Below are 27,806 nucleotides of genomic sequence, written 5' to 3'. Positions count from 1 at the left end.
TGACGTCATTGTGCTATGTAATATGTGGCAGAAGAAGCATTTTGAAAGTATTTGGTTATATACCGGTAATGCCCCCTTAATTACTTTTGACCCCAATTCTGTTTGCACCCTATGTGCACTGGATATAGCCGGTACATATGTGCAAGTTACGTAATTGTAGGGTGTAACATGTAGGCGGAGAAGCATTTTGAAATTTGTTGACAGAAGAAAGAAAGAAGAATCGGATAGCATTACAGTACCTAGCTGGGGGGTGTAAACCCCCCAGCTAGGTAATTATTATTCTTCTACATGGCTTTTCTATGATGAACAATTTGAGACTATTTCGGTGAAGATCGGAGCATTTTTCAGGTTTTGACACCTGTGGAGGTCACATCGTGACCTTTGACCTTTTTGATTATAACTCCAGATGGGTATGTCACAGATAGGTAAAAGTATACTTTTTTCTTGATCGCCCGAACCCCAAAATGGCTCTTTCTGGCTTGGGTCTAAAATGGGGTTTCCAGCCTTTCCAGAACCATTTTATGTTCTTTGTAGAACCATTTAAGATTCCACATAACAGGACAGCTCAAGAACCTTTTTAGTTTCTACTTAGATCCTGGTGTATTCGTCAGCATATGAAAATGACAATTTAATATGACAAACTTTTCTCGGGTGTTCCTCCCATAAAAAATATAGGCCTTCGCTTAAGGGATCTAGAATGAGCGTTTATGGCGTTTCGACAGTATTTTTGTGGGACATGAGAGCACCTCAGACGTATCGAATTGCATTCTGAATACGAAGCATGTCTTTCTGATATCAAATAATTTTCATTTTTGAAATTCACGATATAATACAAATTTTATGACAAATTATTAAAATTTGATATTTTTCAAATTTTTGATATATAACAGTCCTCGAAATAAATTTTATAAATCTAATGATATATTCTTAAAGTGTATGTAGCTGGGAGGAAAAGCCGACGATCAATTGAAAATTTTGACCTTTTATATTGAAGATATGGATTTTTTTCCCCAAAAGACCTATTTTTTTGGTGTTTTGGGAAAAAATCCATATCTTCAATACGAAAGGTCAACATTTTCAATTGATCGTCGGCTTTTCATCCCACCTACATACACTTTAAGTATAAATCATCAGATTTATAAAGTTTACTTCAAGTACTGTTAAATATCAAAAATATCAATTTTAATGATTTGCCATAAAATGTGTATTACATTGCGAATTTCAAAAATCAAAATATTTGATATCATCAGGACATTATTCGTATTCAGAATGCAATTCGATATGTCTGATGTGCTCTAATGTCCCACAATAAATACTGTCCAAACGTTCATACCCCTTCCCTTAATAAATTTAAACAAAAATAGTAAGAAATAGCATTTCAAGCTTTAGATTTTAAAAGATGATAATATTTTATTTACTTTCACATGTACAGTTATTGCTTGGCAGTATATAGTAACAAATTTACACAAACATTTACAATAAGAAGTGGAAAGTATGTACAATAATCTATTTTTTACACTGTACAAAACATTAATAATAGACTATGTATGCGCTATACGATCACGCGAAGTGAATCCGGTTAAAAGTTATTTTGCAGAATTTTAAAGTATTAAGGGATCGAATAGCGACGTTTGCAGAGTAGTGTTTGTAGGACCTGAGAGCATATCAGACACACCAAATTGAATTCTGATTACGAGGAATGTCCTTCTGATATCAAATGATTTTGATTTTTTGAAATTTGCTGATATCGTACAAAATTTATGGCAAAATATTAACATTTTATATTTTTGACATTTAGCAGTCCTCGAAGTAAATTTTATGAATCTCATGATAATAAGTGTATGTAGCTGGGAGGAAAAGCCGACCATCATTTAAAAATGTTGACCTTTTGCATTGCAAATAGCCTACATGTATATGCATTTTTTGCTTCCAAAATATCATTTTTTCAGAATGCAATTTGGTGTGTCTGACGCATGTGCTCTCAGGTCCCACAAAAATACTGTGTAAACGTCGCTATCCGAGCCCTTAAGTGAACACAAAATCAAGATCTCATAATTAAAAATGTTTTAGAAAAACGCTGTTTTAATCAAAGAGTGACGTTTAACGAATGAATTGGACAAAGTGTTTTTAAACGATAAAACAAATAAAATTGTTTAATTGTTCAAGATTTGTTAACAAATTTTTAACACATTTGATTTGTATACGTACGTATACTTTTATTATCTTGCATGAATAATTAAGAAGTTGCAGGATTTTTCATTAATGCATTTCTGAGAGTGCATGCACGGTCCCTTTATGCTGCACTTATTTTGCAAGTTTTCAGCCATTATATTTTGAGCCCAGTTCTTCACACTAAAAAAAATCTGTTTCTATGAAGATATTTTCTCCTACCGTAAAACCTCGTCTACAAGCACATTATAGTGTTTTTGATGAAAGCTAAATTAATGCGAAACAAGCGTAAATATGCCAATACAATAGATTGGTCTTACAATAATACTTGTTTGTATATGCCTGTATCTGTAATTTATTTGCTCAAACTCCATAATGGCGCCTGGATTATTTAAGCTTTAATCAGAAGCACTCTATATGCTTGTAGACGAGGTTTTACGGTATGTGCCTATCTGATTAGCCCAGTTAGTATCTAGCATTCATATAAGACAATAAACGATTTTTTTGAATAAAGATAGTCCAGTGAACCAGTGACGTCATCATAAGTGTTCCAAACGCAAGAATCTTAAGGTTAAAGTGTTATTTTCGTAAAAGTACCATTTACTTAGTGCTGCAAAAGTTCACTACATTTAGCCAAGACACATAAAATTTACACCATCATGATGACGTCACGCGTCCAAGTAGGCCTACAATCTATTTATCGTATCCAGAAGTGGGTAAGTGCAATATCGGCCATGTGAACATTTGGCAATTTACGCACATTGTATCATCATCATACTCATGGCAGCTATAGGCCTATATTGCACTTACCCACTTCTGGCACTGAGCAGTTGTAAATGTGAATCTCTGAGAATGTTGCCCTAAGCACCCACACATATTGTGGTCCCTGTGCGTGAAGTAGCCTTAAAAAGTTATTTAAACGCATATTATTACATGAACCGCAAGCACTGAATACAATTGCATGATTTGGCTTTTTCGCATGTACGATCTTCATCATCCCCGTACATCATCAACGTTCGGAAGTCGACACATCGTACATGTTGGCCTCTCCGAGACGTGAGGCCACTTGACACTAGAGCATAATCATCACCATGGCATATTTCCACCTGACATGCACATCGGCTTTACAATATTACATGTTCTCTGGATATTGTCAAATTATAGTTCTTGGCCAGTCGCTTTAAAACACATATATTTTCTTGTCAATAAAGTAGAGGTGGAAGAAACTCCCAGTAGGCCTACTTGGAACTTAAATGTTCTTGTCATCGGACAATTAATTAAAGCAATCAGTGCATTAACAACGACTTGTCCCTTTGAAACAGACCGCAATGCGACTGGTCAGGAGACTATTATAAACCACACCTCTGTAGAGATGTTTCAAATTTTCCGCCTCACACCAAACTTGTAGTTGATGTCTGTGATGTAATGACTCGAAGTCCTGGCATTGCAGCTGGTTCAACGCTACCGTTTACACTCATCGTGGATAACGCCGGTGATGCTGGCGTCTCATCTATTTCCATGCCATCGTTTATGTGCATCATAGTTGCTGGTGGTGCAGATTTAGCCGAATTTATCGATACTTTGTCCACTGATGATCCGCCTGACCCACCTGATGCGTGTGATGATCGTGATGATCGTTTCGCTCGTATGGCATGCCCATTACCGACTTGACCGTTCCCGACTTGACCATTCCCGACTTGACCATTCCCGATTTTGATGGAACCGTTGGTTTTGGTTGAAATTTGGCTAGCGGTGTCGTCCAATTCGAATGGTTGTCCGAGGGTTGTTTTGGAAAGCCATCTGGAGATAATCACTCGGCCGCAGACGAGCAAAATGGGCATTTCAAAGACCACAAGCATGTTGTTCAGAACTGCAACGATAAAATAGAAAATGAACAACGCAATCAATATTACCATTCAGCTTCTTCAGAAGAGGTGTAATAATTATGCTTAACCCGGGGAATATTTGGGGGGGCATTTGTTTGGTAAAAAACAAAACACGGCAGGTAACTTTGGCACAATTTGGGCATTCATTAACAGTACAAAACAGTTTAGATAGGAAAATGTCGTACTCCCTGCGTTCGCGTCACATACACAAGATTGACGTTTTTGCTTTTCTAAATGAAAGGGGAAAGCATGAAAGGGGAAAGGGTAAAGATATTTTTGTCATATCGAGAGGGTCAAGCGATATTTGGCGGACCATTTTAGGAAATTTATTTCCCCTGGTACCATAAATTATTGCGTAACCAAACACTTTTATGTCAGAAAAATATTGCGGCTTCGGGCTTTGAGGAAAATAGATGGACTAGTCCAAAAAATAAATAGTGCCGGAATTCCAGATTTGGTCCAACTTATCAACGGCTGAATTTTAAAACTTCTGACTGTTTATCTACTAAAACCTGTGACTTAAACTCAAACAGATAGGCTTGTGGTGTTGCAATTCCATAGTTTTCTAGGCCTATACCTTTTAGAATTTTGGTTCATTCATGTATCCAAACAGTAACAAAAGATGTTAGAATTTCATTATATATTTTCCAGGCAAGTTTCGGAAATGAATTTATATGGTCAAGCCTTAGATGGTCCAAGATGGCCACATTTAGAAGGATGGCCACATTTATTTTAGGGATCTGATATTAACGTTTAGCGTTTTCACGTATTTTTTGGGGGAGCTGAGAGTACACCAGAACTATCGAATTGCATTCTGAATACGAAGGATGTCCTTCTGATATCAAATAATTTTGATTTTTTGAGATTCGCGATATAATAGGGCCTACAAATTGAGATTCGCGATATAATACAAATTTTATGACAAATTATTCAAATTTGATATTTGTAAAATTTTTGATATGTAACAGTCCTCGAAGTAAACTTTATAAATCTAATTATATGTACGTAAAGTGTATGTAGCTGGGATGAAAAGCCGACGATCAATTGAAAATTTTGACATTTCATATTGGAGATATACATTTTTTCCCCAAAAGACCTAAATTTGTTGGTGTTTTGGGAAAAATCCATATCTTTTACGAAAGGTCAAAATTTTCAATTGATCGTCGGCTTTTCATTCCAGCTACATACACTTTTAAGTACATATCATTAGATTTATAAAGTTTACTTCGAGGACTGTTAAATATCAAAAATATCAATTTTTAATGATTTGCCATAAAATGTGTATTAAATTGCGAATTTCAAAAAATCTAAATTATTTGATATCAGAAGGACATTCTTCGTATTCAGAATGCAATTCGATATGTCTGATGTGCTCTCATGTCCCACAAAAATGTCCAAACGTTCATACCCCACCCCTTAACAAAACAAAATGTTGGGGTCATTTATTTTCTAGAACATGTATAGAATAGACTATTGTGCGAAGAGAATTATGATCGTAAGCAAAGTATCGAAATTTTGTTTCATAAACATTGTATGTTCGAATTTTAATTCAGACATATAGACTAAACTTGTAACGAAATATATAAACCATAGTTTAATATGTTTACAACTTGGAAGCATCATAATAAGTAGCATACATCATTAAACAATATTATTATTAATAATAATTAATAATATACATTGCGAATAAAGAGGTGCCCTGTAAAAACGTTTATCACACAGACGAATAGCTTAATAAGTTTCAAGAATGTCTTAACAATAACACTGAATGAGGGCGTCGTAGTAAATATCTAATTTCGTCCGTCCGCAACTTGTGATACATGACCACAATGCTGAAACATAAAGCGCAAGCCCCGCAGGGCTGAGGACGTTGACTTCCATATGAGCATTGAGGTCCTGGACCAGACGTTGCGGACGGAATCAAATTTTTACTAAAAAAATAATCATGATGAAATGTGGTGTCAGAGATCTATCATATTTCTGGTCTTTAAGGGGGTACTACACCCCTGGCCAATTTTGTGCCTATTTTTGCATTTTTCTCAAAAATTATAGCAAATTGGTGACAAGTAAGATATGTATATTACAGGGGCAAGGACTACAACTACTGCTTTGGAAATTTTATTTCAGCACAGACAACAGTTGTGGAGTTACAGTCAAAAATGAGGAAAACCAATATTTGATCAATAAATCAATAACTACTTGCATTGAGTTGCTGAATTTTCAGTGCAGTAGTTGTAGTCCTTGCCCCTATAATATACATATCTTACTTGTCACCAATGCGCTAAAAATTTTGAGAAAAATGCAAAAAAAGGACAAAAATTGGCCAGGGGTGTAGTACCCCCTTAATCGTGCTCATTGCCATGAATTTTATTGATGTGACTAATCAGTAAGCTATTCGTACATGTAATATGAATGAAAAAGTGGAAATTAGATAGAATATAATACTGTTGAACATGACTAATAAAATAATGTACAATGAAGATGACCACGGGAAATGAATAGAGACGCATAGCATGGCAGGATTGATGAAAACAAAACAGCTATAAAAATGATAATGGCGGGACAAATCACCGAAATCGCTTAACTTTTCCTCTTTACAGATATAAAAATGACAAAAAAGGCGTAGTATAAAATAATGTTCTAAAAACTGGTTCCTCAGCTTGCGCGTTTTGTATAGTACGAGGTCCGATTATCATTGTGCATTCCTTATAGTTTATCCGGTCTCATCTATTTTCAACGGTGTCTTTTATATATCATTTTGCAATTGAGACCGTTTTTGTGTCATGTAGATAACATTTTGTCAAGAATTCATAACGTAAGTTATACGTAAGGAAAATGACTGAGTCCTGTTGTAGCGATATAACACTAAAAAAAACAACGTGAGAATAATCTGTGAAGATCAGCTACAAAATAACAAACCAGGCTGATTTTTCAAAGATTTTCAATATTCTTGTTGGTAGTCCGTCTCAGTGGTCACACAAAGGTCTCTAACTTGCTCCTGATGCTGGTAAGGGCGATATAGTTTTGTCATAGCGACGAATACCAAATTATTATAAACCGTCCTTATAATAATAACCTTTGAAGCGCTTTACATGAAGCGCTGAGCGAGAGCAGCAACACTGGTCATTCAGGCATAGCAGTATAGCATTGCAAATTATCGATATCGTCCCTCTCATTGGTTGGTGTACTAAAAAGAAGCTATTTATAGTAATTTGGCCGATTTCTGACTACGGAAAAATCACTGCTATGACAAAAATCAACGAATAAAAAGGAAGCGGTATAAGAGATCACTCTTTTCGGCAAGAGATCAAAGATATAAACTGTTTAGGCTTTGTGCTCATTGCTTTGCATTGTGATATTAAAAAGATACTAAGAAAGAATTGAGAAATTATTATATAAATAACAGCAAAGATACTTCACGCGAAGTGAAAATTAATCACTTTCAAATAGTTTTGAAGCTAAGATTATTCAAGTCAATGAGAGTCAACGCTGTGAATATAAAATGGTAAATGAAAAAAAGTGCTGGAAAAAATGCATAAGAAATAGTGACAACATGATGCATGAACCCAATGTGAAAAGTAAAGGCGAGACAAGAATCTGCAAGTTAATAATGAATATATAATATAGTAGTAAAATAAGGTAATGCAAAGAATCAAACTGCCAACGAAACTGAAAAGTCTGATATTTATAATTCCGAAATTCCCTTCTCGAGAACATCTGGGAGACAGCAACCGTAAACGTCATCATTACATTGTCCGAGGTGCACCTACTGAGGACAGCTGTAACCATAATTTCGTAATACATGTATTGAAAGGTAAAAAGAATGTTTTACTCTTCCAGATATTAAAGATGTCTACATTTTCAAAGAAAAACAAAACTATTCTTATTAATTCCGTTGACAGTTTGGGTTTTTAGTCCCAAGTGGTTAACCAGAAGAGATACATTATATTAGTGGTGCAAGATGAGACAAGGATTGTGTCAATAATTAAGTGCATGCATGCGAACGGCAAACAGCTAGCATACTTGTAAGCAAATTAGCAAATGGAGTCACGGTTCCCACGTTTCTCTAATGTCGAGGTGTGCACCCCTCCATTCTCCATTGTTTTATTCACTTCCTTCATAATTTCTTCCATTATTATAGATTCTGCCTCCTTTTTAAGTTCTTCCTTCGTTTCCTCCTTTATTTCATCTGTAATTTCTGCAGGTAGCTCTGGCGAAGACGGAGGTGAATAGGGTATACTGGTTATCCTCACATCGTTGGAGGAACGGACCTGATCTCTGCTGCACATTTCTTCCGCCATTGGAGCAGCATTGGTTTCCAACGTTGCCATAGAAACTGATAATTCTTGCTCCAGTTTGTGAAATCTCTGCACAAACTTTAACGCTATTATGCGAGCAATCACTAGCAGGAAAGGCATTTCAATGGCAACAATGGCATTGAGGATGACTATGGAGATGTAGACACACAAGAAAATGAGTTGGCATTAGTAAGACTGATTCACCATCAATGTAACATATAGGGGTGTTTAAACACAACTTGCGATAAAACCAGAGCCACCAAACCTTTAAAATCAGCAGATAGGCGAGGTCTGCTTGTTTTCTGTAGACAAGAGGCAGTCTTCAGTGAACGGCTCTTTTCAGAGCCACCAAACTTTCAAATTAGCAGATAGGCGAGATGCTTGTTCTCTGTTGACAAGGGGCAGTCTTCAGTGATCGGCTCTTTTCAGAGCCATCAGTAGGTAAACCCACGTGAGTTTAGTTGTGTTTAAATTAACCCCTTAGCAACATGTGTTAAGTGAAGCTTCTACTTCTAAAATGAAAAATTTATGACAAGTTTTTCTATTTTTAATCAAGCAACAACATTTATAAGTCAAAGATCCCTCTAGCCAGATCTACGTAACAACTCACAAACAACTTCACGTGCAACCGTGCATTTTATTATTAACAACATTTGCTACATGCACACATCAATTCATTTTCCACAATATTTTCAAGACACATCGGATCTTTTTGGTATATAGGTCGGTGTTTTAAAGCTGGTTTTATACTCCGGACGCCAGCGACGTCCAATTAATCAATTAACTGGATCGCTCACTGCGGCTCGCGTACTGCAGTGTAGAATCATACGAGCTGGTTTTAGAAAATCTACACTGTGAAATTCTAAGAACACCTCGGATGTGTTCTGGATGCGTCTGAAGTGTTCAAGATGAAAATCTTTTTATGGTGATTTCACGATTAAGCCCAGAAATCATATCAAGTTATTTGACTTTTTCCAAGTCTTTGTGGGTTAAGGATCTTATGTACAAAAGAATACGGCAGTTAATGTTTCCAGAAAGAAAATATATAGGTGTTCAGATTTTAAATTTGTAACGTCCAGCGTGTTCAAAATTGCAACAGACTTTGAACACATCGGACGCGTTCTGATTTTTTATCGTCTTCTTTCAACATTTATCCAAATTATGTAGCAATTATTTTGTTGTACAAACAGTATCCTCAACCCACAAAGACTTGGATAAGTCAAATAACTGAATATTATTCCTGGGCTTATTCATGAAATCGCCATCATGAGATTTTCATATTGAATTCTATAGACACATCCAGAACGCGTCTGAAGTTTTGTGTGAATTTGCAGTGGATACGATACAAGGTACCAGAACAAAATACCCGGTTGGATCTTACAAACTTCAAATTCTGGAAATTCAACTGATGAGTGCATGTCGTAGAGCCCTCTTGTGAGTTCACTTTTCCAGAAAGGCACATAGAGACGATCATATGTTATTATTTACTAAATATGTGTTTGGATATCTTCCCTACGATTAAACATGCAATCGACTGGAATCCATATAAAGCACGGTGGACGTCTACAACAAGACAGGGCGAGCGAGCTTGTATTATTTTAAGAAGTGTTATTTATCAACGACGGTCTTCCATGGTTACTTTACACTTTTGGAAGTATTACAAAATAGTGAACCAAGATTATGCAATTATTGACTTAGGTTACCCTAAAGTGGACTACTGTGTTATTAAAGGTATAATGGTAGAAAGTGTGGAAGCACTAACGGACATGCAGTATCGCATTTTGACTACCATGAAGTGAAGTATAATGTTGGTATTTACTCTATATCCATTTGTTTTATCAATTACATGTTACTCATTTCGGCAACAAATGTACGGTTAATTATACCCTCCATAATAAATGCAAGTGACTTTGGGGTATACATGTTTATACATGGCCACTTGAACAGATAGCTAGACGCAAGTGACCATGCATATACTAGTACCCCAAAGTCACTTGCATTTTCTTATGGATGGTAGAATTAACCGGCCATTTGTTACCGAAATGAGTAACATGTAATTGAGAAAACAAATGGCTTCTGGCTCTAAGCCCTCGATATGAATGCTACATTTAGTGTTGTTCAGGTATATTTCAGAAGGATGTTTGATTGATTCTCATGATGGCAGAAAACATGGTATCAGAAATGATCATCAAAATTCACTCGGGAGAAGTTTGATCAGGAAAGTAAAAGGACGAATTACTACATGTATATGAATTACACCTTACCATTGCCAGTAAATTCTGAATCACATGGTAACGGTGATAAGCACCCAATGACTCCAAACCGGTTCAAAAACGCGAAGATAGCTGCTTGTACGTTGGTTAATAGAAGCAGAATCTTCATTCCAAAGAACTTGGGTCGGACGTAAAACTTGCGTAGAGGACGGATTGACATCTCGTAGAACAGCCCTAATCCATATATTGCACACAGTGTTGAGATGGTAGCGATGAGATTAAGGACAACTTCGATTGTCTGGTATGTCTCCTGAAAAAGAAAGAGGTTAAAAAACGTAAATGTCGAATAATATTAGAAGTATATAGGCCTAAAAGAAGCTAACATGCATGCCGACGTATATACACAATAACGCGGTTGTACTTTCATGTAATTTGAAGTTCCACCGTCAAATAATAAGTACTATCTTATTACCATTATGTTGTAATTTTACCAGTGAAACATTTTTGAGGTGTGTAAACTATCGCTAAGACATAAAATGGATTCCTCCCCATGCACACAATGTCATTAATGTGAGGCTTAATCCTGAAGGAAAGATATAACGCGCAAATTTCAGTAAGTTATAGTAATGTACTGATGTATGGCATTGCCGGTAATGGAAAGAGCACCCTTTTACATAAGGCATGATAATGTCTCCGCAAGCGAAGACGGTTGTGATGCCCGTTTTACTCACATACCACACACGTACCCCACACACCCCCTCCACTCCACACACAATTAAATGTAATCTAATCACATTATATAAATTACAAGCAAAATTTGAAAATCTTACAAAACACATTGCCACAAGGCCGTCCGTCCACAAGATGGCTGAAATAAAGAGAGCTACAGGTCGAACCACTGTCATCTGCATTACCATTATACGTGCTCTGTGAAAAGTCTTCCTGAAATGTAAACATGCCGAGGTACAAATCTGTTAGCAAATCCTGCAGGTCGATTATCATGTGTGGAAAATATTTAATTTTCTAGGAACATATACTACACAAGATTTCCCTACAAATTTGCTCAATTTTGCTGGAACATGGCTCCTGAGTTCCATAATTTGTGCATATTGGCGATTACCGAATAGGTCAAAGATACGACATCAGCAATATCATCATGACTTATACTTTGAACTTCTTATCCAACTTTCCCGAAATTCCATTCTACGCGAGAAACCAGGAAGTGGAAAGTGTACACTGGCCCCAGAATTTCAGTAATACAATCGCACGCTTAATTGTCTATTGTTTTGTTTCATAAGGTGCAAAATCTACCACTTTAAATCCAATGTCGCCTTTAACAGAGTAAGAGTAAAAGGGTGTCATTTAAAAATGATTCCAGATTTGAATAGCTTTTCTGATTGACAAATCCAAAATTATTCACACTGTTTTTAGACTTTCGCCATCTTGGCCGATGGCTTCTTCAGAATTATTCCAGATTTCCTAATTTATAAAAGGGCCTAGAGATAGTTTAATGAAACTTATTAAACTTGTCTTTTTAAAAAGGAAAAGGGCATTTGGCAATAGCATCACCATTTACTCATTTTACTGTCCATCCCTTCTCTAATCGTGCCTAAATTTCATTCTCCGCGAGAAAGCATGCAGGAAATGGAAAGCGTACACTGCTACCAAAGTTGTGGTACTAGAACTCTTGTCTGTTTATTTGTGACATAAGCTGCATTTATCTACAGTTTTTAAGATGATTCCAGGGGCCAGAGATAGTTCAATGAAACTTGTCTTGTCGGAAAAAAGTACATTTATAGTCGGCACACACAATAACGTGGCTCAAGTTCAACTCTTTAAAACAACGTGTTATCGGCTCTTTTGTTGAAAGGATTCTTCACACTAGGATCCACAACATGCTCATCTGTCAGGACACAGTTCTTTAACCCCAATACATTTGTACATTCATTGAATGACCTTTGAAAATTTGGGTACAAAAACTCATACTCTGCAACTTGAGGTCTAATTTTGCACTGATTGTTTAATTGAGGTTATTGAACTATGCCATTGGGATGAGGCCATTGTGGTCCATTATCTGCTTGATTACCAGAGCATATAGCTTACTTGGTCAGTGCAACCTCGGGCAGACATCTACAGCAGCAGCAGGGTGCTTGGGCCAATGAAAACCGCTCTTCATGAAGTATTTTCAGCATATTTTCATAACCACCAAAATAATTGACAATCAGTAAGATGAATGTGTACACGCAGACGGCAAGATAACTGATAACAAAAAGAAGAAAACGTACAGACAAATAATATTTTTATTATACAAAACAAATACTTAAACTTGTTATACGGAAATAGTCCAATGCAGCTAGATTGTTGCGAATTATTGTTAATTAACTCGGTATGGGTGCAATTTTCGACGTATTTCAAACCAAGTTTGAACTAAATTCTTTTTATACACTAACGAGGCTATGACGCGTATGACGGGAGGGAGCTTTCGTTATCTACAAACTGTATCAAAATTATTGGTACCCATCAATTTTGATGTTTATTGAAAAGCATGCCTCTTCCAAATGCAAATACATTGGATACTCTTGAAATGTCCAGAATGTATATAGCTTATGACTTGTTGTACAATGATAGTACTCTACAACTTATGTGGATCTTTGTATGTTGAATTTTGATGCTCAACCATTATCAATGAAAACTTTACGTCTTGACATTGCATGCAAAATACCAATCGGGTCATATTTTCATCAAAATTATGAGCACCGCCTCACAAGATCTATGAATGGCCTTTGGGTACGATAAAGACACCGCCCATTAGCATCGTGTTATGTTTATAATCTGATGTAGAGGTATCATTTTTCTCCCCGGGACTTCTCTAATGCATGTCTACCCTTACGGTTGTTTGTTTGTTTGTTTCGTGTTTTTAAAGGTGTGTGACCCGAATAAAATCCCCCTTTCAAAATTTCAGTTTTGGTAGTGAAATACAAGTTTTAGTATCAAGTGGAAGCTCATATTTTTCTCATAACATCAGTGAAATTTGGGGGCTCAAATGTGTTTCATTAATAGGCAGTATATACAAAAGCATGGTAATTTGGTGATTACCACCGGAAGATGTGTATTATTCTATGGGGTAGGCTATTGTGATACGCATTCTCAAATTGCCTATAGAATCCAAAGCGATGGATTAACTCAACTCAAAACTTGGAATAAGAATGTTTGAGTGTGATGGGTCTCTAATATGTGAAGTAGAAAACACCTGTGTTACATCGGACCACCCACCTTTAATACAATCGACCGCCCACCTTTAATTCGTTTTACTTTTGGTTTGTGCATCTCTTTCTTCCATGGTTTGCCCGGGATGGTTTGTGTGTTTGTTTGTTGTATTTTTATGTATTGTATAGAAGTTTTGATGCGTTAAGGTTTAAAACTGTTGCGATTTGGTAGTTCACAGCATCTTGCGAATGGTAGTGAGCTTTCATAGCCAGTGTGCAGAAGAATTCTAATATCACAGTCACAGATATACTTTTGTAGGTCATGTGGTTCTTGAGTTATGTTGTAAAGAGGGTTGAAACAACAACACTTTTGTAAGACGTACATAACTATTAACAAGAATAAATCAAGCAAGTTTTCAAAGTATATGATTTGTAGAATGAACTTTTGCAAAATATCAAAGTGTTATTTTTCAATAATATATTGATTTAGATAATGAAAATGAAGTAATGAAAATGAAAAGTTTTTGGCTGCTTCGATCAACAATACCTCGTCTACCCTTAGTTAAAGATGTAATGATTGTACTACTTACGCACTGGCCGCGAATTCTGCCATCAGTGTTGCTCTTGGGAAATAGATACTTAAGATGGATGTCAAGGAAAATACCTGCATCATAATGGAAGAATAAGAATGGATTGTGTGTTATTAATTAATCATCGGTAAGATTTTCATTAACACATTATATCTTCAAAAATAATACCTATATTATGACCATGAACTAATGAATGCTTTACATACACTTTAAGTCGGTGCAAATATAACAATTCATATGACTTCAAAATAGTTTTTATTTCATAATGCTTGCATGGACTACAATAACCTCAAACATGTGCAAATCTGGATTAATAGGGAATGCACGTTTCTTATACAAGTTGACCAGCAACTCGAACCAATGATCTCATTATTAGCTTAATCAGATTTAATCAAGCCGGTCTGATCCTTCTTTTGGACATGTTGGATAAAGCTTATGAATTCGATAATAATTTCCAAATCACAGTCAATGACTTGGGGAGCTACTTGGAAGGCGCTGGCTTTAACCTAAACAATGTTTAGAATGCACACCCTCGTCTGCATCCATTCATGCTTAAAACTTGCAATGGAACTTGTGGAATGTGTTTTATACAATACAAAATGTTTCTTAAGAAGTTGATCAAATTTACTATATTTATTTAGTATGTCCGCTGCTTCAAGATGGTCAAGAACAAATCCATATTACAGATTGACTTCTTCTCTGCTTGAATTCATTTGAACTTAAAACCATGTACCAACGTGTACATTATTAAAAAATCTTCATAAATAATAATAATAATTTGCATAAACTTTGTAAGTCGGTGCAAATGTAACAATTCATAATTATTGACTTCAAAATAGAATATAAAGTTTTCCCGAAAGTTGTATTTCATAAATCTTGCATGGACTACAATTGACCTCAAACATGAGCAAATCTGGATTAATAGGAAAGCTGACCAGCAACTCGAACCAATGATCTCATTATTAGCTTAATAAGATTTAATCAAGCCGGTCTGATCCTTCTTTTGGACATGTTGGATAAGCTTTTATGAATACGATAATATAATTTCCAAATTGGAAGGTAAACCTCAGAAATGTTTAGAATGCACGTCCTCGTCTATATCCAATTCATGCTTAAAACCTGCAGTGGAACTTGTGGAATGTGTTTTACATAATACAAAATGCTTCTTAAGAAGTTGATCAAATTTACTATATTTATTTAGTATATACTCGCTGCATCAATATAGTCAAGAGCAATTCAAGGGGAGCAATATCCATGTATAAGGCTTACAGATTGACTTCTTCTCTGCTCGAATTCATTTTAACTTAACACCATGTACCAATGACCGCTTTGGTAAATTCGTGTACACATTACTAACAATGAAGTCAAAAACTACTTTAAATTCTTTGATGTTAATGGACATTGATCTTGAGCGGCGTTTTTAAAAGATTCTCTAAACAGAACAAATATTATTATTTAGTCCAAATTTGGAAGTCAACGACCAGATATGAAGGTCGTTTATCTTAACTAAATGTAAATCTCAGCCAACAACTGCGTCTGAGAAATGAATAATATATTTGTGTTATGATAATACAATGGACACAGGAAAATAGGCGGTGTTGAAAGAGGGACTTCTGTGGCTGGATGAAGAATGCTTTCAAATGCGTAATGTAAACCGTGAGTAAGCTGAGGGTACTTCAGCAACATTGGCGTCCATTGTGTGAGTCATTCTTGATTCTTGAATGGTACTTAACATAAAAATGGACTATTCTTTTCGAAAATCTTTTCTTTACAAATCACAGTCTACTAAAAAGTGAGTTAAAGCTTTTGTATATGAATGAGATCATAATTTTCTTATATAAAATATATTCATGTGTGTGGTTTCAAGGTTGTATGATAGTTTCGTCACTTTGGTGGCATTAATGTTACTCCTTAATTTCATCTTATTTAATTGGTTGGTCCTCTATGACGCACAATGGACCATTAATCATAGATGTAGCCAGATACTGGTAGCCAGATTAGAGTTCGCAATTACTTTTGCCACATTTTACTAAATTTGGGCCACAAAAATGTAAAAGGGATAAATCCACAAGTGTGTGAAGATTATATATTGAAAAATTAATATAAATTATCCTAATCAATATTATTTATTACATTTCATGAGATCGTTTTTTTTAAAACATGTAGCTTCGAGAAAATTGACTCAAAATATACTACATAAACATCAGTATTTTACTATTTTGTGTGCCGTGAGTTTGTGTGTCATATTCATGGAAGTCAGGAACTACAACTTATGTCATGGTGTCCGTCCCCTATCACCATGATTACGTTAATATCCGTAAAATAATTGTATGTTGCCTCATTCATGTCATTCGTCTGGTATAATTCACTACGGTCCTTCTATAGTATCAACTCTCTTCACGCGGGTGTCGACTGCATGCAGACGACAAGTTTCAAAACATTTCAAAAATTCAAAAATTTCAGAAAGGTAAATTTTCATGATCATATTTTGAATCAGTATGAAAAATGCATTAAAATGAGTACAAATAAGCCTATAGTATTGATTCAAAGATAGCTCTTGATATTTTGAGAAAATATTTCAAAACTTTAACTTTTTCCATTAAAGCGCATGGCTAGCACGCAGAACATTAACTATCTCTTTGAATTCATAGGTATCTTTTATGTCTTACTACTGGTTTTTTTCTACTCACGATTTTCAAGGAAAAAAACTCTTGAGAGCATTAACATTTTCTGATTCTGTATACAAGATAGGCCTATACAATGGAAAGTCGAAGGTGAATGACACGAGTCACAAAAAGTCTCCACATACATTAATTTTCTTTTTAAGTGTATTTACTTTGTTTTGTAAGTTAAAGTTTTTGTTAAGACTTCCAAAATCTTACCGGGAAACAGCCAAGAAGAAAGATGAGAAACCCTCGTCGAGTGCCATACGGTAATCTGAGTAAAATGAACATGATGGTTTCAACGTAGATTAAAAGACACGCACCGGCGAGGATGCTGCAGACTATGAGGAGCGCCAATGTCCACTGGCTGGAGGACATTACTGGAGGAAACAAGCAAACAAAAAAACAAAGAAAATTTAACAAGCTGGTTCAATATCACAAGAACAATTGTTAATTAAGTTGTTGTAAAATAATATTGAAAATCATAAAATGACATGTGATTTGAAAATGTCATATCCGGATTAGTAAACCAGGATTATGTTTCTTACAATACTAAAAGCGATTGTCGTAAAACTTCTCTCAATTTATGCAGACGTCAAACGGAATATCTACCCTCCTCAAACCTTCACAATTTGTTGGCGAAAATATGTCTAATCTTTCTGCTGGGGAACCTACACTCACAGGTCAGGTGAATCCTGATAGATTGTCTTATGGTGAGTTTTGAACAAATATTTTTGGACAGAAGTTGAACTTTGAACCAAGGTGAAGGGTTTGAGGAGGGTAGGTTCAAGATTCCATTTGACGCCTGCATTAGTCCATTTCAACAACTTCTTATCCGCTTTTATGTTGCTACCAACGACATTTTGCATATCGCCGGGGGCCAAAATGGGCGGATTTGTGAAATGACGAAATATAAAAAAAATACATTAGCCCCTGGCCCACATCTATTCAAAACAACCAAAACCCACGGTCGCATTTAAGAATACAGAACGAGCAATTGTTCAATTTTAATAGGAACAAGCTTATTAAAGTAAAATCTAAAGTAAGAAAAGGAAAATCTTTCCCTGGAATTGTGGTAATAAATGAAACAATCTTCAACAGTTGGTAGTTTACGGGATATTGTATTTCAAAAGCTTGCTTGCAGAGAACATAATTTTTAAATAATTGAGGTAATTCATTGTTTTAAGTTAACGTAAAACATGATTTAAACCAAATTAACTGAATGACAGGGATTTTTTTTAAAATAAAGTAAATAAGAGTAGTAATCGTGACAAATAAATATCTACGGATTACTTTACTATTTCATAAATAAATCAATGGGTACACAAATACAATTTTGTCCGGTCAATGGATGAACATTTCTCGTATCAACTGGTACGAAGAACTTTACAAAACTTTCCCAAAAGTTCATTTCTATGGGTAGATTGGTAAAATATCAACCAGCCAGAACTAATAAGCACCTGAATAGAATTATGGCGAGACTAAATACTAACCTATATACTTCAACTCTAATAATAATAGTCTTCTTTTTTTTGAGATTTTACAGACAATATAAATATGACTTTGAGCGAAATTTGGAGTTGTGTAAACAACTGACCAATATAGTGCTATGTCCAATAAAAACAATTAGTTACTTGCCAGGTTATTCTTAAAATTACAATCAGAAGTATTTGGTAATTGGTCGTGAGGTTTGCCTACTGTTGTTGTTGTTGTTGTTGTTGTTGTTGTTGTTTTCTTTCTTTTTCTTTTTTGTATAGTTTTTTTATTTGTAGTTTTGTACAAAATGAAAGTCTTTTTATGGGTGGCTAACTCGCAAATATTATTTAAGAAACTCTCCTTTGAACATACTCTCTTACAAGAGGTTAGATTGTGATCTGGGGTACCTCGCGGTAAAATGTGCGATGCATAGATTTCGTACATTTATTTCTGAGATTAATCCCCTTTCATAGGCTCCAGAACATTTGGGGAGGGGAATTAAAGTTAATGGGGCTGCGAGGCTCTATGGTACCTAACTTGCCCATGTCCACCCAAAATGATTAAAGAAGGAATATTTCACTCCTTTCGGAGTCGGAATGGTTTCTATCAGAAGTTCAGAACTATACACTCCAAAATTTTGCTCGTCTTTTTACGAGAGTATTCTCAAGTTTCTAATCTCATTCTTGGCAACCAAAAAGCTTTATTTTGATTTACATGTTCTTCGTTTCTAATAATACATTTTATTTTGCAATATCAAGGTGCATGTGATTCTGAATTTTATGCCAATATCATATACAGCTACAGGCTTTTTTTTTATACATAAAAGGCTTTATTTTCTTTCCAGTAATGTTTGGTGTACTTGGAAGAAATCCCAAAATCGGAAGCAAATCTTTCTTCTTTGCCCTCTTACTGTTACTCATATGGAACAAAGGTGTTTCCACTGTCGCCTTCGGTCGCTTTCTCAAGATTGCGATACAAAAAGTGATGGATACAAGAATGAAATGTTGAATAATACAATCTGGGCCCAACATACTACATTGCCGTGTCGATGCCCTAGCTTGCGGTTTGAAACTTGAAATGGTAGCATTATGATTCAAAGAATTGAAAATAAGTGAAAAAAGCTATTAAAATGAAATAAAATAGAAAAGGGTCGGTATGGGCGTGGCGTCACATCATGAGTTTAATTCCAAGTGAACAGAATCATGTACTTTAAGAGATAAAATCTTATGACGTTTAGCATCCGGTAATGATTATGTTGCTCCATTTTAATGGTGTGTGTGTGTTACATTGAAATTTGTAATGTGGATCTACATTGTACATGTAGATGTGATATATGAACTCACTTATATAACTCACAAATTGTGAACGGAATGGCAGAATGCAGAATGTACTAACGTAGCATGTTAAACACAATTTACCAACTAGTATTTCATCACAAAAATTATGTTCTTAATCTAATGTTTTGCTGATCTCCTTAGGTCTTTGATAAATTTAGTTTAGCATTGGCTCATTTTAAAAGTCTTGCAAAAAGTCGTATTTGTGGTGCTAGTACATCCCACCAGTATACCTACAAGCTCCTACAGTGTGTTTCCGCACGCATTAATATTAACAAGTTCGAGAAAACAACAAAAACGAATTGAACATAAATGGTATATACTGAAAATCACCATGTTCAAAAAGTTGTGTTATTTCCAAATCCCTGATTGAATCATATCATGCATTATTATGACAGGAACACAGCTGAATATATCTGATTGTGACATCGTATTCTTATTATTGGTCAAATTCATAACACTATGGGGTTAGCCTACCTGCGTAGATACTTTTCCTGGGTAATTGTGTTAACATGCTAGAAAAATCGGGAGTTTTAAGTGATACTGACCGATACAAAGGTACTTTGTCCGCCAATCCCACCATATAGGCCTAGGGAGTATTATACTTGTATGGTGGGCGAGGGGAAGAGGTGTTCCCTATTGCAGCTTTTAATATCGCGGATATCAAAGGAACAAGATAAAAGCCAAGTGGCAAAAAATTGCAGAAGACCACTCCAGACTACTTTTTCTATTGACTACAGATATTGTGTGAGAACCTGTATCATCGTCACCTTAAATCTTGTTGTTTATATGCTCACCTGAAATCAGGTTGCAGCAGGGCTGGATGGCATGTGACACAGTATGTTGTAAGTTCACTATCAAACTACTGCATGCTAAATATAATACAATACTTCCCCACAAAATTTACTGAAATACTTGAATAGAGAGAAACCTGTTATTTTACAACAAAACACTCCACAATTCGCCAAGGCTTTACGTGTTTTTTGTTTGTTGCTGTAATTATTATTATTATTATTATTATTGTTGTTGCTGTTGTTGTTGTCGTTGTTGTTGTTGTCGTTGTTGTTGTCGTTGTTGTTGTTTGTTATTATTATTATTATTATAGCTTATTATCACAATTACAAAAGGGCATATTACCTGCAACATGGCACTTTTGTTAAAGTATACACATTCCATTCCTATTAATTTTAGTGAAAATGTTCTAATTTTTTTTCTCACTTTCGATCCAAGGTACATGTGTAACGGACTGTAAGTTGAACGTTGTGACAGATTTCCTGAATTATTTATTATATTTAGGTATTTAAACATTATAGTTTGTTTTGATAATATCTAATATGCTTTGAAATTGAAAGTTGCAATTTGTACTCGTAATAATATTTTTTTCTGACAATAGAAACTATTCATGAAATTTAAGAAAATGTTGGTATAGGAAAGGATCAGCTTTTGTTGGACCATTAATTTTAACGTCAATTTCTCCGATCAAATTTTATTTAATTTCTTTACTATTACGATTTTGTAGAAAATGTATGCACTTGCACTTCAAAGAGACGCGGAATGATTAACAGCCAATATACCGTAAAAACTCGATAGTTAGCATAATGTGCTTACTATATCAAGCGCTTTTGAAAACATGAAATTGAGTCCAGCGCTTTACCATGCAACTGAGATAATGCGGTTGAGACACACATTTGCAGATTTACTTGCTCGTATATATAACTATGTGTATCGATGATTTGCTCAAAACTCTTTGGCTTTTCATGTTCGCATGTTTTAAAAACGCTCGATAGTAAGCACACGTGCTAACTATCGAGTTTTTACAGTATAGTGACAATTAGAAAGTTCAGCATTTGGAATCATCCCTTTGGTAAGACTGGTTTTCATGTTTGAATCCAAAACTTTTATGCATGATCTCAGCAAAATAATTTAAAAAAATGTTTTAAAACGTTTTTTCAGTTAATACTCATATAACATTAAATGAGAAAACTAAAACTATACTAGAAAATGTTGTCAAAATGTTACCTAAATAACATCAAGTTTTCAAAAACAAAATTCGAATGTTTTATTTATACTCTTTATTATATAAAAACAACTCGATATTTAAACGTTTTCTGACAACCATGGCAGTTCTAATCTTTTACAATTTTCTTTTCCAAAACGATTTGTGATGTCCTTTGCGTTGTGCTATAACTCTGATCGAGTAGATCAGGTGTGTTTTCCTAAAGAAAGTTACAAGACTGTTTTAATATTTAGTCCGGATTTCGGCCCTTTCTTGATCACCTTTTCAACACCTGTACTTCCTGACCGTATCCATAATGGGTCACGTCATTTCAGGCATTTGACACTCTCAACTTTTGCCAAGGGTGAAGTTCAAAATCCTCTCTAAGATATAATATAATAGAAAATACGTTTTTTGACCTTAACCTATAATTATACATGATTTTCATGAATGGAATAAAGACTGATACAGTAGCAACATTTTGAATAGGGAAGAATTAAGAATGAATGAAGCCATTCAAGTAATTAATATAATTATGATAGTCGGTCATACAGAAGTGACACCGATCAGACTGATATAGAAGTGTGGCATTTAGGGACAAGCTTGAAAGAACATAATTACCGAGGTTAATAAAGTGGTGCTTGAATCTCAAAAACCTTTATACATCTGACAAAAGCGTGTCGGAAACATTTAAAAAGAGACATATTTGTTAATCATACAGCATGTACTTCCTATCATTTCAGGATTAAAAGTGCATGTAAGTTTCGACATGCTGATTGGGTTTGGTGAAGTTTGTGGACGTATTAGGCCGAAAAAAATAATGTTTTGATTGTCGTTCCCAGGTTCGATTTCTGGGATTTGTGATTTTATTATTATTAGTAGTAGTATAGATTTTTCAAAATATTTAGACTTTGGAATGCTTTAGGAACACTTAATACATAAAAAAAATTATTATACAGAACAAGGATAATTTCCAAGTCTCTTTGTGGTATTCTAAAAGCCTCTAAAGTCGAAAGGGTTTGTCCCTCAGAATCTCACAAAAAAAAAAAAGAAATGAAAAGGGGACTCCTTCTTTACTCGAGCACTGTTGGAGACCTAAAACTACATGTTAATTTTATACATTAAGGGAAAAAAACGGAAAACACCCTCGCTCACCAATTCATGAAAATCCTCTGGACGATAACCAAAACATTATGTTCTTTACGGTCTTATTCAAGTATTTTTTCTTTAGTACTTTTCGTACGTGATAAACATGATAAAGTAACACTAACAGATAACAGATGACATCTAAATTAAACTTTTTCTGCTTTGATTCTATCAGTTGTCATTAGGGCGTAAACAAAGTTGGCGTAAACATCTGCATGGTCTATCCGTCATATTCTGTAAACATTTTATCTTTTGATCATGATTAATACTTATTACCATTTACCCATTTCAGTTCAATTATGCTGATTCCAAGCAAAATCAAGTCATTGTTTGAGTTTTTGTTTATTCAAAAGTATGTTAACCTATGATCATGATGATTCATTTTTTATTATCATTTTACTATTATTTTCCTTTATTTTACAATTTGCAGTGCGTGCGTTTTTGGCAGCAGGCCTATCGTCATCCAAGTGTTGCAAAAGTAATGTTTCGTTCATGACTGTTGTCACGTTTTTGAAGTTCACGGTTCATTGGTATCATTGGTATAACATGATATCGAAACAGCCATAACACAGGCCTATTTAGTGAAAACTGTATCTAAAATTAAATTCGAAAACTAACTTTGACATAATAGTAGTGCGGCATTACGATATAAGCAAACTTTCGAACGCGATATAAACATCATTGGCTTAGGAAGATTTCCAACATTGGAGGGGCTGAAAAGTGAAAAAAGTTTGGTGGGCCATGAGAGGGGGTGCCCGAAGGGGGTTTCCTCACTGGAAGTCAGAACATTTTGCAAAATATAGGTCACAAACACCTATTTTATCACAATTTTTTAACGTCACCTAGGATTATGGGGGGGCTGAAAGGTATTCCAACCCCGCACCAAAATTATTGAGGGGGCTGAGTCCCCCCCCCAGCCCACGGGTCCTAAGCCTATGAACATGATAAATTATTCAATGAATATACTAGGCCTATATAGGCCTACAGCTACAGATGGCCTATATCATGTAATGACCATTTCGCCCCATCCTATTTTGTCCATATGCCATATGCATTTTGCTAAATCATGAACTAAAATAATACACTCGTCAACAAGTAGGCCTATATTTGAATCTGGATAATCTGGACTCTTGAAATCAAAAAGTCAAAGTTTGACCAGAAATTGGGGAATATGTCCAATTATGTTGAGATCATATAGGGTTCAAATACCACATTTAATACTGAAAATAATGCATGCCTCATAAACATTCTGGAGATCAAAATCGGCCTCTGAAGTTCAGATGTAAAATTGTGTTGAAAACGTTATACCAAATTTGTTGTTGAACCGTTATTAAACTTTAAAAGTTCTGCAGAGAACAAATTGAACCACTTTAGCGTGTGTAATTTGTAACATTGTATCAAAGAAATATATTTAATATCTAAATTGCTTCAAATCTGGTTTAACAAGGTCGTCTAAAATACGCTTTATATTAAAGTTAAACTAATATGTTTAAAATTGCATCCATTTTAAATGTACTCCTACGCCGGGTCACCGAATTATTGTGTCTATTTAAAAGTCAATTATGACACACTCCTATACCACGACCGCGACAACCGTTCAATCGAATATAAAGGGAAAATTGGCTTTTTATATTTTAGATCTCGTAGCCTTGAGCTTGAAATATATCACACAGAACAATAACGTTGAGAAGTAGTCCTCAAATTCATATGTGTAAGAATAAATGTTGAATACAAATCGAGAAAAACCGCAAAGTTGCAAAATTTCAGGGCAAAATAGTACCGGTAAGTCAACAGAGTTAGATTTTAAAATAGATGATTCGTATATAAAGAAATAAATGCCCAAACTTCAACAAAGCGACATTTTGATTGGGGATATTATTATTAATGTATAGACCCCTACATTGTATTCACTTGACTTAACATGATATACAGTTAGCAGCCTGCACAACCGATTCTTTTGTTTGGCAAGGCTCACTCAGTCATTTAATGAGGCAATACAAACGATCGAATTTGGTGTTGAAATGAGCTAAATTTTTAGTTACACCTTTTCGATGTAAAATTAATTTTCTCGGCCAAATGAAAAGCAATCATTTTCATTTTTTCAGTAAATGTCAGGAAAAATTGTAGTGCTTGATACTGTATTTTTTTTTCAAATTCTAGTGTTAAACTTAGGCGTGAAATTTAGTCATTTAGTGTAAGATTTTCGATTTTGATAGGCTTAAACTCTGTCCGCGAGCCTTTTTTTGGATCAACCTTTTAGCTTTTCAAAGTAAGATAGTTCGCTAATGAAGGATTTTTCCCAACTTTCTAACGCACATCACCGTGAGCGATAGATCATAGTTTTGTCAGAATTTGCGTTTTCATTTCACTATTTTAACTGCCGGCTGACCATTTTTCAAAATCAACGAGTGAAATCTAAGGCTAATACTAGCATTGTGGATCGATATCCCTGGGTTTAATAGGAATACCGGCATGGCTACAGTGTTGCTAGAACTTCAATATAACAAAGAAATTCCCAGGCCTATAGCGCTCCTACTGATCATGTTTAACCAGAACACTCAATTGGGGATTTGGGCTACCAAATCGCTGGTCGGGCAATTTGCTTTCAATGGAAAATTGACCTGGATAAACAACAAAGGAAATATCGACTATTTCTGTTGGTTGCTCTCGAGATAAAAGTACTGAGTTAGACATTTTCGAAGTATGGAGGGAAAAGGGTAAAATAAAAACGGAAATTCTAACAAAACTATAATATATAGACCCACACGATGTGCTTTACAGAGGTGGGAAATATCTTTCTTTAGCAAACTATATTAGTTTGAGACGCTAAAAATGAATTCCGTAAAAAGCTCGCGTGCGAACTGAAGGCCTATAAAAATCAAAAATATCACACTAAAAGACACAATTTGATGCTTAATTTTAACACCAGGATTTGTAAAAAAAATATATATACAAGCCCCAAGTTTTTAACTGACATAAAAAAAAAAAAAAAAAATTGCTTTATATTTGACCGAGAAAATTAATTTCATAGCAAAAAGGTGTATCTCTGAATTGTGCTGATTTTAACATGTATCGATCGACTTTCAGCGCGACTAAGCATTTCTAAAGAATCGGTTGTGCAGGCTGCTAACTGTATAAGCCGGGGATATAAAATGGATTACATACTGTTTTCGACTACTTTTCGTAGCATTTCTCTATGCATAGTAGTTGCATACCCATTAATGCCCATAGGCCTACCCAAAAAGTACTTGATCCCTTTTAACAAGTCAAAAATTGCTTGTCCCCTCTCCCCGGGCCCCTCTCCTCCCCTTTCGACCTGAAAAAGAATTACTTTTCCCTATACCCAAATTTTACCATCTCCCAGGGCATTATGTAATTGCCGAATTGCTATTGGTCATGTTGGTTCGGATTTGAGGTATATAGGCCTAAGGGTTGGGTTCTGGTTAGGTTCAGGTTCAGGGATGTGATTTAGGTGTAATGGTGTTGGTTGTAGGCACATCCCGCAAAAACATAATGAAAGAGAACGGTGAATATTGATACTTTGGTTTGTTTGTTTTTCAGTGTCGGTTGTCGGTGTTTTTCTGACAGTCTGCTATTTCTAAGGGTTTATTAATGATTTACCGGTAAACTATTGTGCCTTAAGCGCTAAATCTGTTAAGTTTAATGCGCACAAACACCGAAATGGGGATAATGGCAACTTGTATTATGTTTACTACCAACGTGGGTCTTTTAATTCATTATCAAGTTCAAAAAATCATCATTAATTTTACGCATAAGAAGTTAGGGTTATGCCGTTACCATGGAAATATGTTTGCAAATTGCAAATGATCTTAATCGTGGTAAACATTAGTCCCAATGGAGGAAGAAAAGTTATACCCCGCAAAGGCACCTTTGCATAAGATCTACCGTTTACGAAAAAATAATTTATTTCACTTCTTGGCCCACACTCACGATCACCTGCAAGAATTTATCATAAAATCTACTTAATCGAATGTTTATGGTAAAATGTATTGAGACTGACTTTTAATGTATTGTTCGTGAAGTTCATGAAGTTTGCAGGAGGCATGCATGAAGTCCAACTTGCAATGTAAACAAACAAGGATTTCCGTTTGAACACTCTGTACTCATTCGAATAAATTAATGGGACTGCGCATTTAAAATCAGAACACGTAATAAGTATGACAATCTTAAAACAATAATGTTCTTGACTTGACTTTCTTTCAAACTCATTTTTGGAACTTAGTGGACGTGGACCGACCAAGTGCGAATTGGCCCAAGTGGGACGTGGACCAAGTGGGTATTGGCCCAAGTGGGACGTAGACCAAGTGGGTATTGGCCCAAGTGGGACGATGACCAAGTCCCGGACCAAGTGGGAACTGGCCAAAGTAGGACGTGGACCAAGTGGGTATATTGGCCCAAGTGGGACGTGGACCAAGTACGAATTGGCCCAAGTGGGACGTGGACCAAGTGCGAATTGGCCCAAGTGGAACGTGGACCAAGTGGGTATATTGGCCCAAGTGGAACGTGGACCAAGTGGGTATATTGGCCCAGGTGGGAATGAATCACGCGAGAAATGGTCCAAGTGGGACATGGACTAAGTGGAAATTATCCTAAGTGGAAATTATCCTAAGTGGGAATTGGACTAATTAAGTGTGGACCAAGCCAAGTGAGACTAATTGTTAAACTACATTTACCAAGTCGATGGGTATAACGGGTCTGGACAATGTTACATAATTGGACCAAGTGATATTGTATTGGCCCTAGTACTAGGAGACCACCGAATCATTTGCCAATTTTCTCTCATTCTTAAAAATTAGTATACAACATCA

General features: G+C 35.4%; 1 protein-coding gene across 2 annotated transcripts in view; it reads right to left on the bottom strand.

Annotated features, from left to right (window-relative positions):
• Positions 1–1,384: 1,384 nt before the first annotated feature.
• Positions 1,385–27,806, bottom strand: part of LOC140157164 (organic solute transporter subunit alpha-like) — a 40,482-nt gene continuing 14,060 nt past the window's right edge. The window contains exons 2-8 of one of the 2 annotated variants that reach the window (XM_072180258.1): positions 17,245–17,405; positions 14,363–14,436; positions 12,670–12,825; positions 11,397–11,508; positions 10,618–10,876; positions 8,079–8,502; positions 3,924–4,039 (exon numbers count right to left, since the gene is read on the bottom strand). In XM_072180258.1, the coding sequence (XP_072036359.1) occupies positions 8,090–8,502; positions 10,618–10,876; positions 11,397–11,508; positions 12,670–12,825; positions 14,363–14,436; positions 17,245–17,405 (1,175 nt within the window). In that variant the 3' untranslated portion in view covers positions 3,924–4,039; positions 8,079–8,089. Of the gene's footprint in view, positions 4,040–8,078; positions 8,503–10,617; positions 10,877–11,396; positions 11,509–12,669; positions 12,826–14,362; positions 14,437–17,244; positions 17,406–27,806 lie in introns of both variants that reach the window. The other variant, XM_072180256.1, reaches the window with a different exon arrangement.

Source organism: Amphiura filiformis, chromosome 7, assembly GCF_039555335.1.
Source record: "Amphiura filiformis chromosome 7, Afil_fr2py, whole genome shotgun sequence".
Taxonomy (NCBI): Eukaryota; Metazoa; Echinodermata; class Ophiuroidea; order Amphilepidida; family Amphiuridae; genus Amphiura; species Amphiura filiformis.
Note: the sequence above shows the minus strand (reverse complement) of the source record. Positions and strands in the feature narration are given on the sequence as shown.